This window comes from Rhineura floridana, chromosome 2 (genome assembly GCF_030035675.1).
Source record: "Rhineura floridana isolate rRhiFlo1 chromosome 2, rRhiFlo1.hap2, whole genome shotgun sequence".
In the NCBI taxonomy this organism is placed as follows: Eukaryota; Metazoa; Chordata; class Lepidosauria; order Squamata; family Rhineuridae; genus Rhineura; species Rhineura floridana.
Genome location: NC_084481.1, coordinates 227,848,097 through 227,874,516, shown reverse-complemented (window position 1 = coordinate 227,874,516; position 26,420 = coordinate 227,848,097). Strand labels below are relative to the sequence as shown.

The window sequence follows — 26,420 nt, the reverse complement described above, 5'->3', positions numbered from 1 at the left end:
GTTTTTTGTCTTTGAATGTTTTATGATTTTGTTTTCTATGTTTTATGAAAATTTGAATAAAAATTATTGTAAAAAAAAAGAAAGAATGCAGACTGAAAAGTAAATGTAAATGATATATCATATATATCAATTTGCATAATTTATTCAGAAGATTACATATAATAATAATCACTCCAAGGCTGCACATGACAGCCACCATATGACAACCCCTCTGAATCACTCTATGGAGTAGGTGTTGCTCCATAGTGAGCTTCTCATGTCCAGTGAGCTAGCCATGCATTTAACTTTTCACCAGGCCACCCATCACAAATATCAGAAAAGGAAAACAGGTGGCAGAGAGACCAAAATCACTCAAGCCCCGACAGTGACCTGCTGCATGCAAACAGCTTCCCCGTTAGACTAGCCGCCATATACAGCAAATCAGCTTTCATTGGGTGGCCCCCGATATGTACATTGCCCCTTGGCACAGTTGTTTCTTTCCAATCAAACCTTCAATGATTGACATAATGGGGTGTTTTCAAAGAGTAACACCATGTTCAAAATGCGCACAAAGACAGAAATTAGTTTGATGCTTGCTCAATCATTAATCTGTGTCACAAATTAATTATTGATGATTTGAGTTGAGTATAGGATTCTGTGCATCTTGGCTATAACAGGACCTAATAATGCCAGCTGTAACATTGAGGACTTGTTCACCTGCTCATCTTCCAATGTGATCTATTCTATCATCTGCAAGCAGCGCCCTTCTGCATTCTACACAGGGCAAACAGGCACGTCTCTATGTGAAATAATAAATGGACATTAAAAATAAATCTTACCATCAAAAAGGGCAATATTCCGAAACCACTGGGAGAACATCCCAGTTCACTCTGTTGCTGATCTTAAGTGGACATTCCTGAACAAAGGAACTTCCAATACAAGACTGCAGCATGAAGCCACTGCATTGTCTCACCTGAGTCTGCTTACATCCATCCCTCACTGCTCCAGCCATCTACAGACTATACTTGTAACTCAGGATCACACTTCATGCATCTGATGAAGTGGACCTTTGTTGCTGTTGTTATGTGCCTTCAAGTCGATTACTACTTATGGCGATCCTATGAATCAGTGACCTCCAATAGCATCTGTCATGAACCGCCCTGTTCAGATCTTGTCTGTGGCTTCCTTTATGGCATCAATCCATCTCTTGTTTTGCCTTCCTCTTTTTCTACTCCCTTCTGTTTCCCCCAGCATTATTGACTTTTCTAGTGAATCAAGTCTTCTCATGATGTGTCCAAAGTATGATAACCTCAATTTCATCATTTTAGCTTCTAGTGACAGTTCTGGCTTAATTTGTTCTAACACCCAATTATTTATCTTTTTCGCAGCCCATGGTACGTGCAAAGGTGTCACTAGATTCTTCATAGTCTCCTGCAAGCAGACTAACAGAGCAATCCAAGCCCCTTTCGTGGCCAGAGGTGTCTCTCTGCCAAGCTCTCCTGGCAAAGCTGGCCTTCTGTCAGTGCGGTACTCCCTCCTCCACCCATCAATGTGTGGGTGAGTGGGAGTCCTGCCAGCAGGGTTCCTGCTGATGGTAGACAGCACAGCAAAAAGTCCCAAAACAGGGCATTTCAGAGTTGAGGCTGATCCAACAGAGGATCCACTGGATCCTGGGCCAGTCTTACTGCCATCATATGATGGCACTGGGCCCAATCCAGATCCAATCACTCTGCCAGCTCCAGGCTGGCACAGCAATCTTACTGCCCTTTATCTTCTGCCCTGTCCGGTGTGCACAGCAGGGCTGCAGGCAAAGCAGCCGCTCCACTGCTCCATAAAGCTCTGCCAGCCGGGGCGGGGGGGGGGGGAGAAAAGTTACGACTGTTTCCTAAATTGGTGACCCCTCTGGAAGTTGTAACATTCATTTCTTGACTCTAATCCAAAACTTTTTGTCGGTGTTTGAGGCGCAACAGAAACCTGAAAAACCAGTGTGTCAGCAGGTATGATAGTGGGAGACATGCGCACATGACTTATATCATCAACAGTTCTGGTCTCCGCATTTCAAGAAGAATGCAGACAAACTGGAACAGGTTCAGAGGAGGACAACAAGGATGAACAGGGGACTGGAAACAAAGTCCTATGAGGAGAGACTGAAAGAACTGGGCATGTTTAGCATGGAGAACAGAAGACTGAGGGGAGATATGATAGCGCTCTTCAAGTACATGAAAGGTTGTCACACAGAGGAGGGCCGGGATCTCTTCTCAATCATCCCAGAGTGCAGGACACGGAATAATGGGCTCAAGTTGCAGGAAGCCAGATTTCGACTGAATATCAGGAAAAACTTCCTAACTGTTAGAGCCATATGACAATGGAACCAATTACCTTGAGAGGTAGTGGGCTCTCCAACACTGGAGGCATTCAAGAGGCAGCTGGACAGCCATCTGTCGGGAATGCTTTGATTTGGATTCCTGCACTGAGCAGGAGGTTAGACTTGATGGCCTTACAGGCCCCTTCCAACTCTACTATTCTAACTCTCTGAAATATCTACCAGCCATAGCTGCTGCCTTCAGGTGGCTGAAAGGTCCTCAAGATGCTACCTAATCTCAACTGCTTCCGAACCCCATGGCTTTCAGGTTGGGGTCTACTGACTCTCAACATTCCTTTAACATAAGAACATAAGAAGAGCCTGCTGGATCAGGCCAGTGGCCCATCTAGTCCAGCATCCTGTTCTCACAGTGGCCAACCAGGTGCCTGGGGAAAGCCCACAAGCAGGACCCGAGTGCAAGAACACTCTCCCCTCCTGAGGCTTCTGGCAACTGGTTTTCAGAAGCATGCTGCCTCTGACTAGGGTGGCACAGCACAGCCATCACGGCTAGTAGCCATTGATAGCCCTGTCCTCCATGAATTTGTCTAATCTTCTTTTAAAGCCATCCAAGCTGGTGGCCATTACTGCATCTTGTGGGAGCAAATTCTATAGTTTAACTATGCGCTGAGTAAAGAAGTACTTCCTTTTGTCTGTCCTGAATCTTCCAACATTCAGCTTCTTTGAATGTCCATGAGTTCTAGTATTATGAGAGAGGGAGAAAAACTTTTCTCTATCCACTCTCTCTATGCCATGCATCATTTTATACACTTCTATCATGTCTCCTCTGACCCGCCTTTTCTCTAAACCAAAAAGCCCCAAATGCTGCAACCTTTCCTCGTAAGGGAGTCGCTCCATCCCCTTGATCATTCTGGTTGCCCTCTTCTGAACCTTTTCCAACTCTAGAATATCCTTTTTGAGATGAGGCGACCAGAACTGTACACAGTATTCCAAATGCGGCCGCACCATAGATTTATACAACAGCATTATGATATCGGCTGTTTTATTTTCAATACCTTTCCTAATTATTGCTAGCATGGAATTTGCCTTTTTCACAGCTGCCGCACACTGGGTCGACATTTTCATCGTGCTGTCCACTACAACCCCGAGGTCTCTCTCCTGGTCGGTCACTGCCAGTTCAGACCCCATGAGCGTACATGTGAAATTAAGATTTTTTGCTCCAATATGCATAATTTTACACTTGTTTATATTGAATTGCATTTGCCATTTTCCCGCCCATTCACTCAGTTTGGAGAGGTCTTTTTGGAGCTCTTTGCAATCTCTTTTTGTTTTAACAACCCTGAACAATTTAGTGTCATCAGCAAACTTGGCCACTTCACTGCTCACTCCTAATTCTAGGTCATTAATGAACAAGTTGAAAAGTACAGGTCCCAATACCGATCCTTGAGGGACTCCACTTTCTACAGCCCTCCATTGGGAGAACTGTCCGTTTATTCCTACTCTCTGCTTTCTGCTTCTTAACCAATCCCTTATCCACAAGAGGACCTCTCCTCTTATTCCATGACTGCTAAGCTTCCTCAGAAGTCTTTGGTGAGGTACCTTGTCAAAAGCTTTTTGAAAGTCTAAGTACACTATGTCCACTGGATCACCTCTATCTATATGCTTGTTGACACTCTCAAATAATTCTAATCGGTTACTGAGACATGACTTTCCCTTGCAGAAGCCATGCTGGCTCTGCTTCAGCAAGGCTTCTTCTTCTATGTGCTTAGTTAATCCAACTTTAATAATACTTCCTACCAGTTTTCCAGGGACAGAAGTTAAGCTAACTGGCCTGTAATTTCTGGGATCCCCTCTGGATCCCTTTCTGAATATTGGCGTTACATTTGCCACTTTCCAGGCCTCAGGCATGGAGGAGGACCTGAGGGACAAGTTACATATTTTCATTAGCAGATCAGCAATTTCACCTTTGAGTTCTTTGAGAACTCTTGGGTGGATGTCATCCGGGCCTGGTGATTTGTCGTTTTTATATTGTCTATTAAGCCTAGAACTTACTCTCTCGTTACCACTATTTGTCTCAGTTCCTCAGAATCCCTTCCTGCAAATGTTAGTTCAGGTTCAGGGATCTGCCCTATATCTTCCACTGTGAAGACAGATGCAAAAAATTCATTTAGCTTCTCCGCAATCTCCTTATCGTTCTTTAGTACACCTTTGACTCCCTTATCATCCAAGGGTCCAATCGCCTCCGTAGATGGTCTCCTGCTTTGAATGTATTTATAGAATTTCTTGTTGTTGATTTTTATGTTCTTAGCAATGTGCTCCTCAAATTCTTTGTTTAGTATCCCTTATTGTCTTCTTGCATTTATTTTGCCAGAGTTTGTGTTCCTGTTCCACTCTGGGAGGTCCACTTTCACAACTGGGCGTTATTAACTGAGGAAACAGCCAGAAAATGGGGCTTCTTACGTACCTGGTACTTGTCGTATACGACAGGAAGAGTAAACATTGAGACCACAGCTGGAGAGAGGGGAAAAAGAGTGTTATACCCCCCCAAGACTGATAGTCATATTTTCATGCATAACACACTGTGAATGGTCATTTCTACCTAAAAAAGATGTTGCAAAAGAGAAGTGGATAATAAAGTTTCCATTCAGGGAGTGTAAACTGAATGAAGCCAGGGGAAAGACCGTAGCTCAGTGGTACAGTATTGCTTTGCATGCAGAAGGTCCCAGGTTCAATCCCCAGCATCTCCATGTATGGCTGGGACTGTTTCCTGCCTGAAACCCTGGAGAGCCGCTGCCAGTCAGTGTAGACAATACTGAACTAGATGGCCCAAAGGTCTGATTCTAGCTTCCTACGCCCTATGAAGTTGTGACAGCAAGGAGAGGATGCAGGGTGAAGGTTTGAAGCAGGGAGCCTCTGCTACTCACGGAAGCTTCCCGCATGATTCAGAGCCCCGATGATGCAGGTGGGATTTTACACCTGAGCAGGTGAGAGGGAAAGGACAAAGGGGCTGTAAGCAAAGAGAGCCATGATCTGGCTGTACGTGGGAGTTTCTACAATATGGCACTTGGGGTTTGACACTGTTTCTTATAATAATTCCAAAGGTAAAATTATCTCCATGAGCCGATACTTCACCTCAGTAATCCTGTGATATGGTGGTCATGAAGGGACCTCCAAATGTGAAAAATGGAACACAGAAAACTGCCTTATACTCGATCAGACTCTATATCCATATAGCACAGCATTATCTGCTCTGACTGGCAGCATCTCTCACAGGCAGAGGCTACCAGAGCCTTTTCAACGGACATACCAGGAACTTTCTACATGTAAACATGCTCTTCCACTGAATTAGGCCCCTTGCTATGTCCCCCAAAATAGTGGAGACAACAACAGTCGGAATAGTGTAATCATCATCTTGCTCAATGAAAAGTGTGGTGATGTGTGAGTGGGGTACACACAGTATGAGACACAGTATGAAATGAGAACTTAAATCACCTTCATAGGCCTACCAGGCAAGAAGCTTAAAATCGGCATGTTACATTCATGACACTAAGCTATGGTTTATTAAAGTGTGGTTAAAGAAACCATAACTTAGTGTTATGTGCAAACCCCTTCTAATGGCTAAACTATGGTTTGTTTACTACCAACAAACCATGATTTGCAGTCAAGTTTTGTTGTTTAATGTTTTGGTTTAACTATGGACTGGCATTACAATGAGGACCCAGCACCCTTTTCTTAACTGTGATTTGTTTGGTCATTCCACTCCAAGTGCTCACTATGCTACAAAGGCACAAGGCAAAAGCAACTAGAAAACAAAACATGCTTTGGAGAAATAAGCCATAGTTTGTTTCATCATCTGTGAGACAAGTCATGAATAACTCATGGTTTGTTTTAAAAAATGGCTTAAAACAAACCGTGGCTTAGCATTTTGAGCAAACCAGGCCAGTGAGAGTATACTTGAAAGTACCAGGAATGTCAAAGAAAAGATTTGTAGCAGCTTGGTAAGAAAGGAGGCAAGAAACAATATTGCCATAAAAATCCGAGCAAAATATCTTAAAATTAATGGTTGACTTTACCCATTATCAGAAGAGTTAGGCCATTGAAGAGAGCTCCAACATAAGTCAGTAGCCACATTAGTACTGCAAACTAAATGGGAAATATAATAATTACATCTCTCACAAGCACACTAAACAGCCAACAGAACAGTAAAAGACTCTGGAAAACGTAGCTTTACTACTATTTCGCTAAACCTTGGATAAATCACCAAATTATAAATTGTTCACTCTGTAGACTATGTGTATTCTTCTATTTTTTCAACCACAGTTATCCAAACCCAGAATTTGTTAACAAGCACAAAATTCAGGAATTGCATTCTAAAATTCTCAACAATTATTGAAAAAAACACAACCCTTAAAACTGTGAAAACAGGCTTTGCCTGTGTGATGGGTGAATCTCAGAAACTAGGGTATGTCGAGCAGGATTTTCAGTGGCTGGAAAAGGAAGCTTCCATGTTCTGCACAGTTTATACTGCATATCCTGCAGAACCAGAGATTTATTTAACTAAATTATATTCAAATTAGGCCCACTGAAATTAATGGACCTAGTTCCACCATACCCATTAAGTTCAATGTATTTACTCTGAGTGAATTAAACCCAGAGTGAATTAAAATAAGCTAATATATGCTAATCTATATCATTTGTACAGGTTACACAACTGAGTTTCCCTTAGCAAGAATTTCTCTCTCTCTCAATGTAATTATCTTTTAAAATTAAAGAAATACTTCTTTTTAATAAGAAACAAATAATATCCCAGAATAATGTATACAGCATAAACATATCCAAACATTACACCCACATATAACAAAGCATAATAAAATCAAATTCAAGGTGCAAGTGAAGAGAAGAATTTCTACATTATATTTTTGTGTTCCTTTGACAATTAGGTCATCTGGGGACTATCCTTAAAAGTAGCATCTCCAACTCTAGACTGCTGTCACAAATTTGGACCAACCTTTTATGAATTCCGTATCTGTGTATATCTGGCTGGAACATGTGTCTCACCAACTTCCCCAGAACATTAAAAAAGAAAAAAAGCTTACAGCTATACTTATAATATAATTGTTTCAATGAACCGATTTACTGAGGCCATTTCCAATGGATTACTTTTAATTCTACATTGGCTTAAAATAAATGGATACATAATTAGTTCACATCGACACATCCCCAAAATATACATACACAATGCACTCAGAGATTTTCCATTCCCCACCCCCACCCTCATGCAGCCGTTAGGGTGGTAATATGGGCGGGAAAGGGAGATAGCCTAGAATGGCCTCTTCCCTATGAATTAAAAAAATGTGCATTTCTCCTAGTTCAGGTCCCTCAACCGGTGCTCTTCAACCTTGAGTCCCAGATGCTTCTGGGCTACAGCTCCCATCATCCCCGACAATTGGCTAAGTTGGCTGGGGATGAGGGGAGTTGTAGTTTAACAACATCTGGGGACCCAGGTTGGAAGAACACTGCCCTAAACCCATTTTAGGATTTGAATGGTCCTGTTTCATTAAGCACCTACTGGCAACATTCCAAGAACCAGCTCGAAACGGTGCATAAAAGAAGGACCAGCCCCTCTGTCTCAACCCAAGTTATCCTTTACTTTGTGGATGGGGACCCTGTGGCCCTCTAGATGTTGTTGCACTCCAGCTCCCATCTTCCCTGACCACTGGCGGCAGGGGCAGAGTCCAACAACATCTGGAGGGCCACAGGTTCCCCATTCCTGACGGGGGCCTGTCCAATCTCATCAGACTATATAAGATGCCCTGCTACAGTGGCTTCCAAACCTTTCTCCCCATGGACCATGTGCAAATCACAGAGGGTCTTAGCCGGCCACTTAATGATTTTTCTGCCTGTTGTAGCAATGATAACGCGCTGTGCTGGATGCTGTATTGTTTTTAATTGGATATGTATTGCTTCTTTTATTCTGTACACATCATATTTTATTGTATTGTATTACAACTGGAATTCCATAGAATTGAAACGATGCCACAATAAAGCATAAGGAATAAAAGAAGCAACAAAATACAATTAAAATCAATATCAATATTTAATGCGATGGATGTGCCACAAATCCAGACATACCGCAGACCACCTGCATGAAGCTTGCGGACCACAGGTGGTCTGCGGACCACAGCTTGGAAACCCATCCTACTAGATCGCACCAAAAGCTCTCTGAACTTCTCCTCTGCTCTTTGCCGGACACGTACTTTTAAGGAATCCACCAGATCCTGGACCAGGAAAAGTCGCCGGAGTTCTTTGACTGTGCTGTTCATGTATGACTGGAGGCAATCTGTGTATTTCTGAATCTGTTCCTGAGAGAGCGACATTTCCATTTCCAAGTAACTTCTGTTGAAAAAGCGTAACTCAGATCAAGAAAACACAAGCGTTATTATTATTTCCTCTTAGGGGTAGACAAATGTGCCTGTTTGGGTTTCTCTCCATTCCTCATTTTCCAGTCTTCTGTTCATCACATTTCTGCATCAATATGCGATATTAATTCAACAACATTGTATTGAGCATTTCTCCTAATGTATACATTTTTATATACAATTTTGCCTAATATCCACATTTTTGCAAGCATTTTTCCTAACATGATGTGTTTTGGTTTTGAATATCATTTTTCCTAATATACGCAGAGCTTGGAAAAGTTACTTTTTTGAACTACAACTCCCATCAGCTCAATCCAGTGGCCATGCTGGCGGGGGCTGATGGGAGTTGTAGTTCAAAAAAGTAACTTTTCCAAGCTCTGAATATATGCATTGGTATGCTGACTTTCCCCAAATATATGCATTTTTGCAAACATTTCTTAGCTAGAGAACTGCACTGCGAAATTCAGAGAAGTGTGAATTATGAAGAATACCTGTGTTTCAGTTAGCATATTGTCTTGAGATGTACAAATTAGGTTGGTTCATATTGAAATGTAAACCAAATTGAATTTCTTTCCTCTCCCTACTTCCCCCAGCCCACAATCCTTGTGCACCAGCACTCATTTCTTTATTTAAAACAATTGCTATCTTGACTTTCAGTTCCCTTAATTGCCAAGACAGGTCACAGCCAGATAAAAATGTAAAAAAATGTTTAGACACTGGAAAATAAAAATAAAGGTTTGAGCTCAAGGGACAGCAGCGTCAGATAAACCCAAAAGGCCTGGGCACATTTTTAAAAGCCTTTGCTTGCCATTCATGTGGCTGGCATATGCACCCTTTGCTGGCCAATGTTAAGCAGATGCTGGCTGCCCACATCAATGACAGAACTCACAGCTCTCTGCCTCTTTTCAGGATAGAAGACACCACTCAGGCTAAACCAACAATTGCCACTTGCACTTGTTATATTGTGCCCATTCACATTTATGGCAAAGATTACTTGAAATGTGCATACGTAGTTATGTTAATAAATATACACAACAGCAGAGGGTTCATCTTTGAGGGGGGCAATTCTCAGGATGGCAGAATAGGAACACTGACAGCCAACAGGATATCACTTTCTCTAGCAATATTAACCAGAAGTGGCTCACCAGGTGAGGTGGAGCTGCTATGCTAGCTTCCCTGTTGCTTACCAGGTGGGAGAGGGATGAGGCTGTGGGGAGGTCTGTGCAATGCAAAAATACCGGCACAGCCAATTTGGCACTTCTGCCAATGAGTCTGCACCATGCCAACCTACCCCCTCCTCCTCTCCCTCCAAGAAAGCAACCCACCAGCCAGGAAGCTAAAGTAGTGGCTCTGAACCATCCGGTGACCCATTTCTGTTTTTATCCCAATGCTCCTCAAAGACCTATTCTGCCCCAAATTTCCAGGCTTCCGTTTTTGCCTCAACCCAACACTGTGAAGATGTCTCCATGTGCCATATCTCATTAGGCCCAATTCTCTGTCTCACTGTCCCTCCAGACCTCTAACCAGTAGCCTATGATCTTACGGCCTCCAATCAACAGAACCTATCTGCTGCATCTCTATAAACTCTCATGATGTGTTTCCTGATCCATAACCTTTCCTGGCCTCTCAGATCCCTGATAGGCTATCCCATGCTTCCTCTGAATCCCCCTCTATAAACTCTCCTAATGTGTTTCCTGATCAGTAACTCTTTCTGGTCTCTCAAATCCCTCATAGGCTACCCCATGCCTCCTCTGAATCCCTTGAGCCCATCCCCTGCCTTGAGAATTCCTGACCAGTCACTGTTGCTTCCTCACTGGCTGAAGAGGCAGCTTGCCTACTTGCCTTCCCAAGACCTAGCCTTGAGAAACAGGAAGGTGACATTAAGAGTAGGGGGCACAGGTACAAGGTGGAAAGTGGGTCCATAGTGAGCAACAGCCTTGATGGTATTGATTGGTTGCATTCAGGCTTGTGCAGGATATACTCTTTACATGTCAAACATTATTTATTTATTTATTTATTATTTAGTAGATTTATATCCCACTTTTCAGCTAGAGTCCTCAAAGTGGCTAACAACATTTATGAAACGGAACTGATACACCAAGAACCACATGCTCACAAAACAGCACAAAGCAACCAGCCTCATAGAAGCAGGAACCAGCCTCAGATACTCCTTCTTACAGGGCAGATGGTGTTAGACATCTGGATTTAGCAAGTAAGGAGTGGGGAAGATATCACTTGTAGGCAATTTATCTCCTACACTGTTGCTTTTGTGGACGGATCCTAGATATAGTCTTTTGCCAAACCAAGTGTCGTTGGTGATCACTACAGAGCACTCACTTGAATGGGTGGCCTTTGTCAGTTTTCTGAACAGCCTGCAGGACTGACTTGTAGATTCTGAAGCTGATGGTGGCCGACAGAGCTGCTAGCGCCAGGTAGGCAATCACGCTGACGACGCTGAACTGGGTCAGGGAGAACAGCAACAGCAGGACGCTCCCAAACATGATGCCTGTCTGCTTGATGTCGCGCCAGTATAACAGGTCAATAGCTGTGGAGAGGCAGGCAGGGAGACAAATAATTAAAGCCAAACTCTGGAATGGTGACAACAGAGGCTACCACTGTGAATGCAAGAGTATCCAGCTCTTTGGCAAAGCTGCAATTGGAATAAATAATTACAGCAGTGTAAACAAAGCCTAACAGCCCAATCCTATGCAAAGTCAGGCTGGCTAAGCCCACTGACATCAATTCAGTTCAGTTTATTGGTTAACCAAAAAAAGATTTTAACCTTTTGTCCTCTGAAATCGGTAGGCTTCAGTGCACCTGCTTTGCCTATGATCCGGTAGTTAATCTGATGAAAAGGAGTGTTATCGTTAGGGTTGGAAGTATCTGTAAGCTGAGATATAAGAAATACAGCCTTCCCAAGTGTTTTTCATGTGCTTCTATGCACAAAATGAACCTGTGAATATCTGTTGACTGGGCAATGAGATTCCTAACTCACCTCTCGATCAAAACGGATACAGGTTTAAGATGAAATTCTAAAATCCCCCCAAATCTTGACAATTATAAAACATCAGGAACACTATAAGACAGTGGTGTACACTCTCTCTCTCTCTCTCTCTCCTTCCAGCATCTTGGCCTCTTGGGCTAACTGCTACTGAGTAACCTGTTTGCCTGGAGTTCCAGGAAGCAGAGAGGTTGGCTTTCAGTTCTTGGCCCAAACTGTGGAGAGAAAAAGTGGAGCAATGTTCTACCTTGTAGGGTTGGCTTTTAGCCCTGGTAAGTTGGCAACTGCTATTAGCCTGACAAGGGCTGGTTCCCAGGGTTTGGGGACCCAGTGAGCTTGACATTTAACTAACAATTGGCTGCCCTGTAGTGGTGCCCCAAAACCTGTTGCTTTAGTGGCCATCTCACTCTGCCTCCTGGCAGAGCCAGTTGTGAATGGAGTGTATAGCTGACCCAAGCTGAGAGGAGCATGAGGCCAGCATTGCTGATGCCTTTGCATAACCTTGTGGAACAGTCAACACTGGACTAGTGGGGGGTCTAATGAGCAAACAAATAAAAGCAGGAAGGTGAGGGAATGAGCCCTGAATTGGCCTATTGGGAACAAGCCACTGAAGGCTTTATAGGTAAACTGCACACTGAATTGTATTTCTTGATGTATATATTTATTTAGGGCAGGGGTAGGCAACATGGGGCACTCCAGCTGTTCTGGACTACAACTCCCACCAGCCTCAGCCAGTATAGCCAATGACCACTGGTCAGGGAGTTGTAGTCCACACATCTGGAGGGCACCACATTGGCTACCCCGATTTAGGGTAAAGAGTTGGAAGTGACTTCAAAGGTCATCCAGTCCAGGGGTGAAGAGCCTTTTGCAGCCCAAGGGCCATATTCTCTTTTGGGCAATCTCCTGAGGTCCATATGCCAGTGGTGAGTGAGGCCACAAGCAAAACATGGACAGAGCAATGAATGTAAACTTTAGTTTTGCACAGAAGGCTTGTTGCTACACACGCTCATACACCCTTCTCTATTGTCCACCCAGACAAGGAAGAGGCAGGATCAAAGATCAAGGGCACATGGCAGCCAGGCCAAAACATTTGGGGTGCAGAACAGGGCCACTGAGCAGCATAGCCTGGTGAATGTTGCAGTTGGAAAGAGAGGCATGGAGGGCCCACACTCCCCCCCCCAGCCCAAGGCATTTATAAGTAGTAGTTGTGTGAGCAAATAGACATCCAGTCCTAGCTTTTGGACACCAAGTGAACACAAATGGACACATAACATTTAATCAATGAACCAAGGACATAAATTCAATTAGGAAGCCACTGAAACACGGACTTAGAGGTATGACATTTTAGTGAACATAGGGACACATTATACAATAATTCTTAAGGTATTACAAACTACCAGCCTGTCTGAAAAACCTCTCAAAATCTGTCTCCCTGTACACTGCGATGTCTGGTTCTCTGTATCTTTTGTTGTTGTTGTAAGAATTCTGCTACAGCAGGACATGGATCATAAGCAGCCATTTTTAATTTTAATTTGCTTTTTTAATTCACGTATTTATTGGTGGGTGGCCCCGCTAGTAAGAATTTTGCTTGGCTAGCAATTTGCAAGGCTGTATTTACTCCCTGGCTTTGCTTTTGTTTGTTTGTCTGTTTGAGTCTGAACCACTTTCGCCTCAGTCCAAACGTCAGGGCTTGCACGTGGAAGAGAGGCTTCTATGAGCAAGCCATCTGAATGAAAAATTGGACACCCAGTAAGAATTCCTTTAAAAATGCCCTGCTCAGGCCTTAGGCTTCTCACCCCAGACCTACAGCAATACAGGAAATCCACTACTGAACATCCCTGACAGGCGGCCATCTTCTCTCAAAAGGGACTGAAGTAGTTCAGCTTCTAAATTAGTTGCCTGCCCAGTTGACGCAACAAGCCACAGATCTTCCCATCACTCACAGATGGAATTCTTTACGGCATTAATTAAAGAAACAATTGGCTAATTATATAATGATCCACTAGCATTTTTATTTTGCCTGGGGAGCTCCCGTTTGCATCCCATTACTGCTGCTTTTGCCGTCCTTCTGAAGATGCCTTTTGCTCTTTGAAGGGGGAAAGCATGGTGTGTGGGTGGTTGAAGAAGAACGAGCCAATTGTTCATTCAAGCGCATCCCTGAAGATCTGACAAGGAATGGAAATCTGTGGCAAGGAGGTGTATGCACAGGAGGCAGGAAAGGAAAAGCAGAGCTCACGTCATCAGGCCAGTCAACTGAATGAATAATAGCTTTTGTATGCCTCAAGGCAGCATCTATCCTAGTGTGAGATTGCAGGGTTTCTTTTTGATGGTGGCAATTTCTCCACTCAGGGAGTTTGTTGCCACCTATCTTCTTTATGGTTTTGGTTTGCATCATCTCCCTCTTTTATTTTGCTAGTGTCTCTGGCTCAGGCAAGACCAGAGGCGCCTGGAACTCCCCAGAGAAAATCTGCTAGTCTTACTGAAGCCCTTCTGATTTCCCCTGAAATTTCTCAGAGGTTTGTCTGTGGAGGAAATTCCAAACTGGCCTTGGGTTTTGCTTCAGCAAACCTCGCAAAATTCAGTGACAATTTCAGATGTGCTGCCCACCCCACAGGGAAAACTTGGTTGGCCTTACCAAAAGTGAGAACATAGTATACATCTATGGACCCTGAGTCATTGTGTGGCTCGTGAGTAAAGAGGCCCCATGTAAATCCCAGAAACTCTTACTACCAGCAGTTGAGGTAAGGGCATGGTCTAGAAAGCTAAAGCATATGAGGTCTCCCTCTTGAACCTTTCAGTTGCTAGAAACAATGCAGGTCTCTGGTTTCTTATCCTTGAGGCTGGGGCCATTGCTTGCTAACTCCCTTTCATACCGACCAACCTTCCTTCTGAATCATGTTTTGGATCTAGACTGTGCTTGACCTTGGTTTGTTTGGACTGTGCTGCACCTGCAGCCCTGCCCTCAGTATTTTGGTAAGAGACTTAGACCTCCTGGACTGGGACCTAACCCCTGAGGGTACCCACTGTGTGTCATTATAAATTAGTGATGTGAACCAGTGAAGAACTATTAAAACAACATATCGATGAGCTCGAGTTGCTCTGGAATGGTGGAGTTGAAGGGAAACTGAGTTTGGCCTCTGCCATTGGCCAGGGCTCCAAGATCCACTGGGTAGCTGCACCTACTTCCTCCCAGGAAGAGCAATGAGGTAGCCAAGTTTGCTGAAGGCACCAAATTATTCAGGATGGCTAAAACAAAAAGGAAGAGTGAAGAGCTCCAAAAGGATCTCTCCAAACTGGAGAAATGGGCATTCATGTGGCAAATGGGATTCAATGTAAGTATGTGTAAAGTGATTCACATGGTGGTGGTGGGGAATCCTAACTTAATGCATGCGCTGCTGGGGTCTGAGTTGGCAGTGACTGGGCAGGAAAGAGATCTCAGGGCTGTGGTGGATACATCAATGGAACTGTTGGCCCAGTGTGCAGCAGCTGTATGAATTACATGTTAGGGGTCATTAGGAAAGGGACTGAAAATAAAAAATGCAAATATCATAATGCTTTGATAAAGTAAATGGTGTGCGACCACACTTGGGATAAAGTGTACTGGTCACTAAAACCCAAAAAGGATATTGTACAGTGGAAAAGAGTCATAAAAAGGCAACTAAAATGATCAAGGGACTGGTACAATCCTCTAAGATGAAAGGCTACAACATTTGGGGCTTTTTCGTTTAGAAAAAAATGAGTACAATAGACAAAACAGAGGTGTATAAAACTACACATGGTGTGGAAAAAAGTGGATACAGGAAAGTTTTTCTTCCTCATAAAGCTAGAATTTGTGGATCTCCATTGAGGCTGAATATTGGAAGATTCCAGACAAATAAAAGAAAGGGCTTCTTCACACAGTGCATACTTAAACTATGGAATTTGCTGCCACAAGAGGCAGTGATGGCCACAAACTTGGATAGCTTTAAAAGAGGATTAGACAAACTCATGGAGGAGAAGGCTATACATGGTTACTGGTCACGAGGGCCATATTTTACTTCTGGTATCAAGAAGTGGGTTTTAACAGGCTTGCACAATCCATAATACACTCGACATATCTGATATATTACCAAATATTCATATTTATCTGAAATTGGACTGATTTTAGATGTCAAGGCTATTTAATTTACTAAATAATAACTTAGAACAATTTTATGTTAAAATTAAAAACAAGGTGCCAAATGGTCAGCCATTTGTTTTCAAGCCAGGAAAACCTATGCCTGCTTATCCAAACAGTGAGAAATAAACATGGTATAGTGGTTAAGGTGTTGGACTATGACCTGGGAGACCAGGGTTCGAATTCCCACACAGCCATGAAGCTCACTGGGTGACCTTGGGCCAGTCACTGCCTCTCAGCCTCACGAAAACCCTCTTCATAGGGTCGCCGTAAGTCGGAATTGACTCAAAGGCAGTACATTTACATTTATTGGCAACTCAAGCAAAATGGCTGCTTAAGCATATGAGCTAGAGATTTAAAAAAAAAATAAGGCTCAAAAGTCAGTATAAGGACCTCTCTCTCCAACCATAGCTATGGATGTAGGCCTCTCCCATGCCTACCCTATCTAACGTCTTCATGGTATTGCACCATCAGATGGTAGCATGTGCTATTTCTATTTCTTTCATGCTGGTAACTTGCCCATTAGTCAGAAGTATCTTTCAGTGGCATCTGCTAAGAAAGAGCTCCAGATAATCTATACAGGAAGGTTTCCTAATGTGATAAAAGTTTCGGGTGGCTGATTTTTGTGTCTGCATCATTCATTTTTAATTTTGACATTGCAACCCAACACACATTATACCTGCTGCTTCTGCCTGGGGCCAGCTGGAAATTCCTAATAGCTACAGCGTGTGGCTCCTACGCACCTGAAGGCAGAGCAAGGCAAGGCACAGTATGCAACGACCACCCATAGCCAACAAGTGCAGGTCTCCCCATTATCTTTTTTCCCCATAGGAAGAAAAGCAACTGGGGGGAAGCAAGTTTGAGCAGAGAAATGTCAAGAAGGTAATGGTTAAGTAGCCCCACCACTGCTGGTCCTCCATTCCCTATCTTAGCCTTCTACAGCTGTTTTTTGTTTTGTTTTCTTTAAAAAAAAACCCCACACATCTGGGGGAAGAACTATGGAACAGTTCATCACGCACAGACTGGCCTTTTTTTAGAACTCTCTCTGCAGTCTCCAAGAGCTGTCCAGGGTGCTGAATCTGACCAATTATCTGAAAGCAGCTCTCCTGCTCCCTGTTTCTCCCTGACACATTCTGTTGCCTGCTGCTGATTGCTTTCTGCTCTAGGCTGGTCCTCCAGACCTTTCCTAGAACCTTGCTAGGAGAGGATCTAAAGCTCAGCGGCAGAGTGCATGCTTTGCATGCATAAGGCAGTCTCCTATGCTGTATGTTCTCACTGGCTTTTAGCCCAGCCAGAGCAAGGCAATTGTGTTCTGCCACGTCCTATTCCTCTCTTTCTGTGACAGTGGCATTTCTAAGGAGAGGCGGAATCTGGGAACTTTATAAAGCATCCCCACTTACTATCTGACAAAACACAAACCTTTCTTACAATCAAGAAACTGAGAGACAAACAAGGACGCTTTGGAGTGTAAAGGTAGAAACAGACATCACTCCTCTCTCTGGAGATGTTTGATCTGTGATGTCTTCATTATTACCAAAATGTAAATGGTCTGCCTTCAAGTCAATTCTGACTTATGGCAACCCTATGACTAGGGTTTTCATGGTAAGCGGTATTCAGAGGTGGTTTACCATTGCCTCCCTCCGAGGCTGAGAGGCAGTGACTGGCCCAAGGTCACTCAGTGAGCTTCATGGCTGTGTGGGGATTCGAACCCGGGCCTCCCAGGTTGTAGTCCAACACCTTAATGACTTCTTATTTGCAGCTATGTAAAGTGTGAAGTGGTTCTTGCTTGCTTCACAGAAAAGGGCATAAATTCAAACCCAAAGGCCAGAAAATACTCAGCTCTGGCATTTTATTCCTTCATTTATAAGAGGCACAGGCTGCTGAGTCTGAGATGACAAGCCTCTCCAAATGATTGTCCGAGGAACAGCTTCCCACAGCAGGGCCGTGGGTCACTAAGGGCATGAGGCATGGCATCCTTCCAGCCCCAAATTCTTGGTCAGCTTATACATGGGCATCGCTGAGCAGGACAAAACAAACAGTGTCTGATTAACAGGGTTATTTTGAACTTTGGGCCCAAGCAGGACAGGAATTTCACTTCAGACCATGGACGGAGAACCCAAGGTCCTTGGGCCAAACATGGCCCTCCAGGTGTTTCTATCTGACCTGTAGAACCTTTCCCCAGGCCACACCCCTGCCCTGGCAACACCCTTCACCGGCTCTCCTTTGCACCCTCCTTGTGTGTTCTTGCCTGGCTAGACTATGTCCTTGTATATCTTTAGTGTTGTAGCGCCGACACTTTGGAATTCCCTCCCCTTAAATATTAGACAGGCACCATCTCTGTTATCTTTCTGATGCTTACTGAAGACCTTCCTCTTTCAACAAGCCTTTTAAGTAGAGACCTCATCTCACTCTGCGTCTGTGTTGGAATTGCTTTTTAAGATGTTCTTAAAGTTGTTTGTTTTTTTAAAAAAAGATATTTTGTTTTAATATGTTCTTAAAAGATGTTTTGTTTTTTGTTTTAAAAGATGTTTTAGGGTGCTTCTAGTGTTTATATTTGCCGCCCTGGGCTCTTTCTGGGAGGAAGGGCAGGACATTAAATAAATAAACACACACACGCACACTGATCATGCTTCTTTCTTGTTTGGATTTCAGATAGAGGGGAATGTTTCTATATGTACAGTATTTGTTTAAGCTGTCACACAGTGTGAAGACAGCATTCCATGGGGGTGGGGGGAGGCGCCCGGCATGAAGCAGGTGAGGATGGTAGGCAGACAGCAGAACAAGCAAGCAAAGTGGGCGGGTGGCCAAACAAGCAAGGTGGGAGACAGCCTGGGCTAGCCATGGAGGAACAGTCAGAACAGCCTGGGGTAGCTCCTGATCATCTGTTCTGCTCGTTGGTACTGCCCCCCACCTCACCAATAGCCTCAGTGTCTAGTGTCCCGGTCACTCCCCACTGTTCCTGTGTCACTCACCTCAGATACACAGGAAGTGGATTAGACTGTGAAAGACCAACCCAAATTGTGTTTGCATTTTGACCAATTTGTAGGGCAGTACAATATCTCAGAGAGGAGGTCAGGTCTCCTGCTCCCCTGGTGCATTCACTATAGCTGCCCAATTTCCCTGCTTTTTAAAGTTTGATAGAAATATCTGTGGGCTATAGGTACATTCTTAAACAGCAAGTTTTTTTGCCTATGAGTGAATTCCTCTGCTTTTTAATCTGGGAGGTAAGAAATGGGATCCCGTGCAAGCTTGCCGAGAATGGATTGAACATTTGCATGCTTATTGAGTTCCGTGGGATTTACTCCCCTGCAATCATGTTTATGATAGCTGAAACTGACCACAAGGGATGGAGAGGGGAGGAGGAAGAGGGAGGAAGGGCAGAGGGGAGGAGGGGAGCGGGAAGGAAGGGGAGGGGAGGAGAAGGACAGATTTGATCATTTGCATGTTTATTGAGTTCAGTGGGATTTACTCCCGTGCAATCATGCTTAGGATAGGTAAAACTGACCAGGGGGGGAGGGAGGGATGGCTGGAGTGGGCAGGGAAGGAGGAAGAAGGAAGAGGGGAGGGGAGGAGGAAGGAAGAGGAGAGGGGAAGGAGGGGAAAGCCAGGTCTGATCATTTGCATGCTTATTGATTTCAATGGGATTTACTCCTATGTAATTATGGTTAGGATAGGTAAAACTGACCATGGGGGAGGAGGAGGGAGAGTGGAGAGGAGAGGGAAGGAGAAAGGGAGTGGAGAGGGGAGCAGAAGGAGAAAGGGAGGGGAGAGGGGAGCAGAAGGAGGGTGAGGGAGGGGATTGGAGGGGGAGGGGCAAAGGAAGGGGCAGGGGAGGACTGGTTTGATCATTTGCATGTTTATTGAGTTCAATGGTATTTACTCCCATGCAATCATGTTTAAGATACGTAAAACTGACCACGGGGAGGGGGAGGGAAGTGGCAAGAGGGAGGGGATAGGAGGGAGGAGAAGGGAGGGTAGATTTGATCAGTTGCATACTTTTTTTTGAGTTCAATGGGATTTATTTCTGTGCAATCATGTTTGAAAATGGAAATGGACTGCCTTCAAGCCAATCCGACTTATGGCGACCCTATGAATAGGGTTTGCAGGGTAAACCGTATTCAGTGGTGGTTTTACCATTGCCTTCCTCTGAGGCTGAGAGGGAGAGACTGGCCCAAGGTCACCCAGGGAGCTTCATGGCTGTGTGGGGATTCAAACCCTGGTCTCCCAGGTTGTAGTCCAACAATGACCTGGGGGAGGGACAGGGAGGGTAGGAGGAGGTGGGCACTGGGGCAGAGGGGAAAATGCTTTCCTTTCCAAAAGGAAAACATTGTGAATAGTATCACTGCTTTTCAGGGTTTCCGCCACCTTTTTATTGTACAGCAGGCACATGTAGCCTCCGACCCAAATTTAAACCAAAGTTGTCCCTGGCCACATCCACACCAGACCTTCATTTCACTTTAGACAGTCATGGCTTCTCCCAAAGAATCCTGGGGAGTGTAGTTAGTGAAAGGTGCTGAGAGTTGCTAGGAGATGCCCTATTCCCCTCGCAGAGCTTCAATCAGTGGCTGACTGTTAAACCACTCTGGACACTGGACCTCTGTCAGGAGAATAGCAGTCTCCTCCCAGCACCCTTCAAAACTACAGTTCCCAGGATTCTCTGAGGGAAGCCATGACTGTCTCATGTGAAATCAAAGTCTGGTGTGGGTGTGGCCCTCTGATTAGGCAAGCCCAGCAGCTGTGAGTCTGGCTTTTCGAATACTGACAGTTGGTTCTTGCTGAGCATGCCCGCCCTTATCATTGGCTTCCAACCAAAATTTCCTAATTAAAAATCAGCCAGGCATTTTTTAAACTTTTAAACTGCAGAAGATGAAGGTCAGAGTAAGGGGCAATGTCAGTAATAGGATTACAGGTCATCTGTGAACATGGCTGATTTTAATGAATTTCAACAGATTATGAGAACTCTCAGAGAAAAAAGTCCAAAAATGGCCTGGGTTTTTTCTCTAGACTTTGAACTCTCTATTCTCTCTGACTGTTTTGTGTATCACCATGAAAATTGAGAGGGTTGTTAAGCAAGCATTTCTGAGTTCAGGACTATAAGTTTTGTAAGGTTTTGTTTTGAAATGAGCTTATGGGAAGTATCAGAATGGCATCGGGGGTAGTTTCAATTTAATGTGAAAGATCCACGCTGGCTATAGTATACAGCCAGTCTCGTGGCTGTATAATATTGTACTGCTGTTTCCTTTAATAACACCCACTATTTCTTATATTGGTCATGAGTCCCACTGACTCTCCTTTGGGTTTGTGGGTAACTGGTGTTAAACATTTTTATTTTATTTATTTATTTGTTTGTTTGTTTGTTTATACATAGAGAGAGAGAGAGAGAGAGAGAGAGAGAGAGAGAGAGAGAGTTTACATTACAGAGTTTACATAGTGGCTTGGATCCAGAGTTCCTGTGGAACTTTGCTCCTGAGACTCTCTTGATGGAGGAAGGGGGGGGAGAGTTGGAGGACTCTTTGGCACAGGGTGGGAGGTGCTGCTGCTGGGATGTCTGTGCAAAAATAGACAGAAACTGCCTCTCTGCTTCCTCCACCAGGAGCTTCTGCTGGATCTTGGTCCCTTCAGCAAATGTAAGGAGCCCTTCCAATCACATAAGGGCAACGTTTTATTTATTTATTTATTTATTTATTTATTTATTAGATTTATATACCGCCCGACTAGCGATAGCTCTCTGGGCGGTGAACATAAAATAGCATAAAAATACAATAAATAACAAAATAATACTAGTAATACAGTCAAAAATCAAATACAATAACATTTTTAAAGTAAATCTAGCTTAAAATGCTTCAGAGAATAGGAAGGTTTTGACCTGGCGCTGAAAAGAGAGCAAAGTCGGCGCCAGGTGTACTTCCTCGGGGAGACTGTTCCATAGTTCGGGGGCCACCACTGAGAAGGCCCTAGATCTTGTCACCACCCTCCAGGCCTCCCTATGAGTTGGAACCCGGAGGAGGGCCTTCATAGCAGAACATAGTGTATGGGCCGGTTCATATCGGAAGAGGCGTTCCGCAAGGTATCGTGATCCCGCACCGTATAAGGCTTTATAGGTCAATACCAACACTTTGAATCTGGCCCGGAAACATATTGGCAACCAGTGCAAGCGGGCCAGAACAGGTGTTATGTGCTCAGACCGCTTGGTCCTTGTTAACAATCTGGCAGCCACATTTTGCACTAGCTGTAGCTTCCGAACTGTCTTCAAAGGTAGCCCTACGTAAAGCGCATTACAGTAGTCCAAACGTGAGGTTACCAGAGCACGTACCACTGATGTAAGGTCCTCTTTACTCAAATAGGGACGTAGCTGGGCTACCAACCGAAGTTGGTAGAACGCATTCCTAGCCATCGAGGCTACTTGAGCCTCAAGTGAAAGGGAAGAGTCTAAAAAGACTCCCAGACTACGAACCCGGTCCTTTAGGGGGAGTGTAACCCCGTCCAGGACAGGGTATATATCATCCGATCAGATCCAAGCCCAATATTAATTAAGGACCTTTCCAGGCTGGGTTTTTGTTTTGTTTTGGTTTTTGGCAGGTAAATTCTGCAACATCTCACTGATGAAATAATAGTGCATTACTGTTGGATTTATACTGGGCCATCCACACATCATTCTGCTTTATTAGTTGCTCGGTGATGCTCCTCAGTTGTTATCTGGAGGCGCCCTCCTGCACCACAGCAGAACAAAAGCAAATTAATAATTTTAAAAAAGTAGGACAAGAAATAAACCGGAAAAGTGGTACAAAAAGTTACAGGATTTCAGCAGTAAGTTACAGGACATGCACTGATTGGAAATGAAGCAATATGTCATTCCCAAAACACTTGCAGGAGCAAACAGTATTGAAAGTAGGATTGCATGTGACCACCCTGAGAGCATCATGAATACAAATCATCATGAATACACAAGAGAAAGGATGTCTGGAGGAGTCCTATATATACTTAATATTTTGAAATATCTTTGGCAGGCCATGCTGCTAGACCTCATGGCCATGATGTTCAGCTTATTCACTCTACAAACCTTTGAAGTTCTTGTTCATTAAAATTCTCCCTGCTTTTCTCTGTTAAATAAAGGTGGGCATGCATTCATTTGCATCCTTCATTTTTCTGTTGGCAGTTCATGTTGGCAGCAAGTGATGGCAGATGATACCCAGATGAAGAAGTGCTCTTGGTGAGTTCTCTTACTAAAAAGATTAGTGAGCCACTGCATAGCTCTCTACTAGCTTCATGGTGGCAAATCTCTGAAATAGGAGAAACAGGCTACATAGCATACATTGCAAGCCTTTATTTTCCCCAAAGAATCCTGGGAACTGTAGTTTACTCCTCACAGAGCTACAATCCCCAGCATCCTTTACAGACTACAGTTCCCAGGATTCTTTGGGGAAAATAATGTGCTTTAAATGTACGGTGTGTACACAGCCACTGATAAAAACACTTCTTTATGGACATAACCATTATGATTAAGGATGTAGTCTTGACAGCGCTACTGGAAAACATGGGAAATCAACTCCAAGAAATGACTGATCCTGCACAAACAAGCAGTTCATTGCCTGGTAACAGCTATAGCCAATAAGGCAGCAGCTTTGAGAGCAAAATGGTCATAGCTCAGTGGTGGAACATCTGCTTTGTATGCTGAAGGTCGCTGGCTTAATCCCCGGCATCTCCAAGTAGGGCTGGGAATGTCTCCTGTCTGAAACCTTGGAGAGCTGCTGCCAGTCAGTGTAGACAATACTGAGCTAGATGGGCCAGTGGTCTGACTTGGTGTAAGGAAGCTTCTTAATATCCAATGCGTCTCTAAAAGCTCATTATTATGGTCGCTATTTGCTGTCCAAAGGTGATGTGGCTTGAATTCATATCTGACAACTGACATTGTGCCAAAGCTCACATTCAAAATTCCTCTGATCTGTTGATGCATACTATATGTCAGGTTGCTTTGCTTTCTGGAAGCTTCTCACAGCATCCACCAGCAAGTCAGAATGCATTTTGCAAAACAAAGAATGGGAAGAGCACATTGATGACAACATTGAAGCAAAGAATTAAAAAAAACACGGTCTGTACATAGAATAGCAGGAAGAAGAAGACAGCTAAGGAGGTAGCTGAAGTGTTAGGACAGGAAGACTGCAGAAAAGCTAGGTGATTTACAGGCATACCCCGCTTTAACATACGCAATGGGACCGGAGCGTGTATGTAAAGTGAAAATGTATTTAAAGTGAAGCAATTATCTATGCATGTACTGCACTGCAATCACCACTAGATGGCAGCGGTGTCATGCCATCAAGTGTCCGTTATTGCGAAGAGCGTACGTTAAAGTGGGGTATGGTGGAATATGAAGCATGTACGTTGTAGTGAGGCGACGTTAAGTGAAGCGACGTTAAGCAGGGTATGCCTGTATTTGCATTAGTCTTTGCTGCAGAACATGTTGGGAAAAGAGGACTTCATGGACTTGTTCTTTTCCCTTTTCTTTTCAAGGAGGGCATTTAAAGAGGAGAAGAGATGAAGTTCTAAGGCTGATTAACAAATTATCCATGGACAAGTCAGTGGGTCTCGACAGCATACACTAGAAAGGTTTTTGAAAGGTCAGGAGTGTAATTGTTGGGCTTTTAAAAACAAGACTATACAACTTGTCACTTAAACCGTTTTAAAAAAAAGAGACCTAAAAGGAACCAGCAAATTACACACCAGTTGCGCTATCTTCTCTCCCAGGGAAATTAGTAGAAATCCTTATTAAAGCTAAAGAAGAACAAACCCAGCTGTGAGTCAATCAGCATGGCTTCTGCAAAGAGAAGCACTGCTGCATCAACCCTGGCATTCATTCACAGTGTCAACACCGGAGTGATCTGGTAGATATGATATAGTTGAACTTCCAAAATCTATTTACAAAGCCTCATCAAAGTAAAATCCTAACTTCATATATACACTGATAGGGCCTGACCTGCTGATGATTGACTATGGGGTCAAGGTGATTAGTTCAATGAAACATAAGCTTGAAAGTGAGACAACTGTGCAAAAGGCCAATTCTATGCCAGAGTTTATTAGGAAAGGGAGTACAATAAAACTGCACATATCAGTCTTCAGTGCAGCTACATGTGGAATAAGATGTACTATTTTAGTTGCACAGTCTTGAAAAAGATATCACATAGTGGTGGAAGCTTCCAGAAAGCAGAAAGTAGTGAACAAAATGATTGGGGGTTGGAAAACCTTCTCTAGAAGGACAGGCTAAAGCATTTGGGACTTTTAAGCTGTAAAGATGACTAAGGGTGAAGTATGCGAGAGCCTTATAAAACCAAGGTCTGGAGAAGGTGGATAGAAGGGCATTTTTCTCCCTTTTTCATATCACTAGAACTTTATTATTATTATTATTATTAACAACAACAATAATAATTTATTACCCGCCCTTCACCTGCAGGGTAGGCTATAAATAAATCCAATGATATAGACTGTCAGTAGGCTCAGGTCATGACAAAAAAGAGTACTACTTCTCCAAATACATGCCACCCTGGGCTCCTACTGGGAGAAAGGGCAGGATAAAAATCTTAATTAATTAATAAAGTAAGTTTGAAATTCACTGCCACAAATTGGGGCAATGGCCACTGCCTTGCAAGGCTTTAAATGAGGATTAGACAAATTAAATGGGTGCATCAATGGCCATGACAGCCAGTGTGGTGTAGTGGTTAAGGTGTTGGACTACGACCTGGGAGACCGGGTTCGAATCCCCACACAGCCATGAAGCTTACTGGGTGGCCTTGGGCCAGTCACTGCCTCTCAGCCTCAGAGGAGGGCAATGGTAAACCCCCTCTGAATACCGCTTACCATGAAAACCCTATTCATAGGGTCACCCATAAGTCGGAATCGACTTGAAGGCAGTCCACTTCCGTTTCATCAATGGCCATGATATGGCATCAGCCAGGTTGGGGGGGAACCTTTTCAGCCTGAGGGCCACATTCTCTTCTGGGCAGCCATCCGGGAGCCACAGGCCAGTAGTGGGTGAGGCCAGAGGCAAACATTTTGTATGTTATTTTCACTAATACATATACATTTATATGAACATTTCCTCCTAATATATACATTTTGGTAAGCATTGTGTTGTTGGAGAACTGCATCACATAACTGCACATTTCAAAGGATGGTTTTTCCCGCAGTTCTCATATTGTTTCGGAAAGTGCAGATTTGACAGATCCAGCTTGAAATGTGAACTCAATTGAATTTCTCCTCCATCCCTACCTGCTGCAGAAAGACTTTCTCCAGTAAAGGAAGATACCCTTCCACTGTGATAAGGGGACCTTTGGATTCACCTTTGTTTCTTTCCACACAAAGGGCTGCTCTCCACATTCAGAAATAGGACATGGGATAGCCCTGCTGGGATGCTGAATATTTCAAAATGCAGGTGGCCTACCGCATGGCAAAATGCTTCATCTATGTCAAAAGCTGAGGCCTATGGAAAGCTACCGTGGCTTTCTACTTGTGGATACCAAAGCAGTGAGGGCAAAAGCTTGGGCCTTGTTGGCA

The 26,420-nt window shown here is 43.8% G+C and overlaps 1 protein-coding gene across 7 annotated transcripts in view; it reads right to left on the bottom strand.

Annotated features, from left to right (window-relative positions):
* The window catches only part of RTN1 (reticulon 1), a 188,539-nt gene that overhangs the window by 5,592 nt on the left and 156,527 nt on the right, over positions 1 to 26,420 (bottom strand). For 5 of the 7 annotated variants that reach the window (XM_061612432.1, XM_061612436.1, XM_061612431.1 and 2 more), the window contains 4 exons: positions 11,056 to 11,263; positions 8,557 to 8,695; positions 6,373 to 6,442; positions 4,764 to 4,810 (listed from right to left, as the gene is read on the bottom strand). In XM_061612432.1, the coding sequence (XP_061468416.1) occupies positions 4,764 to 4,810; positions 6,373 to 6,442; positions 8,557 to 8,695; positions 11,056 to 11,263 (464 nt within the window). Of the gene's footprint in view, positions 1 to 696; positions 779 to 4,763; positions 4,811 to 6,372; positions 6,443 to 8,556; positions 8,696 to 11,055; positions 11,264 to 26,420 lie in introns of all 7 variants that reach the window. The other 2 variants (XM_061612434.1, XM_061612433.1) reach the window with 2 other exon arrangements.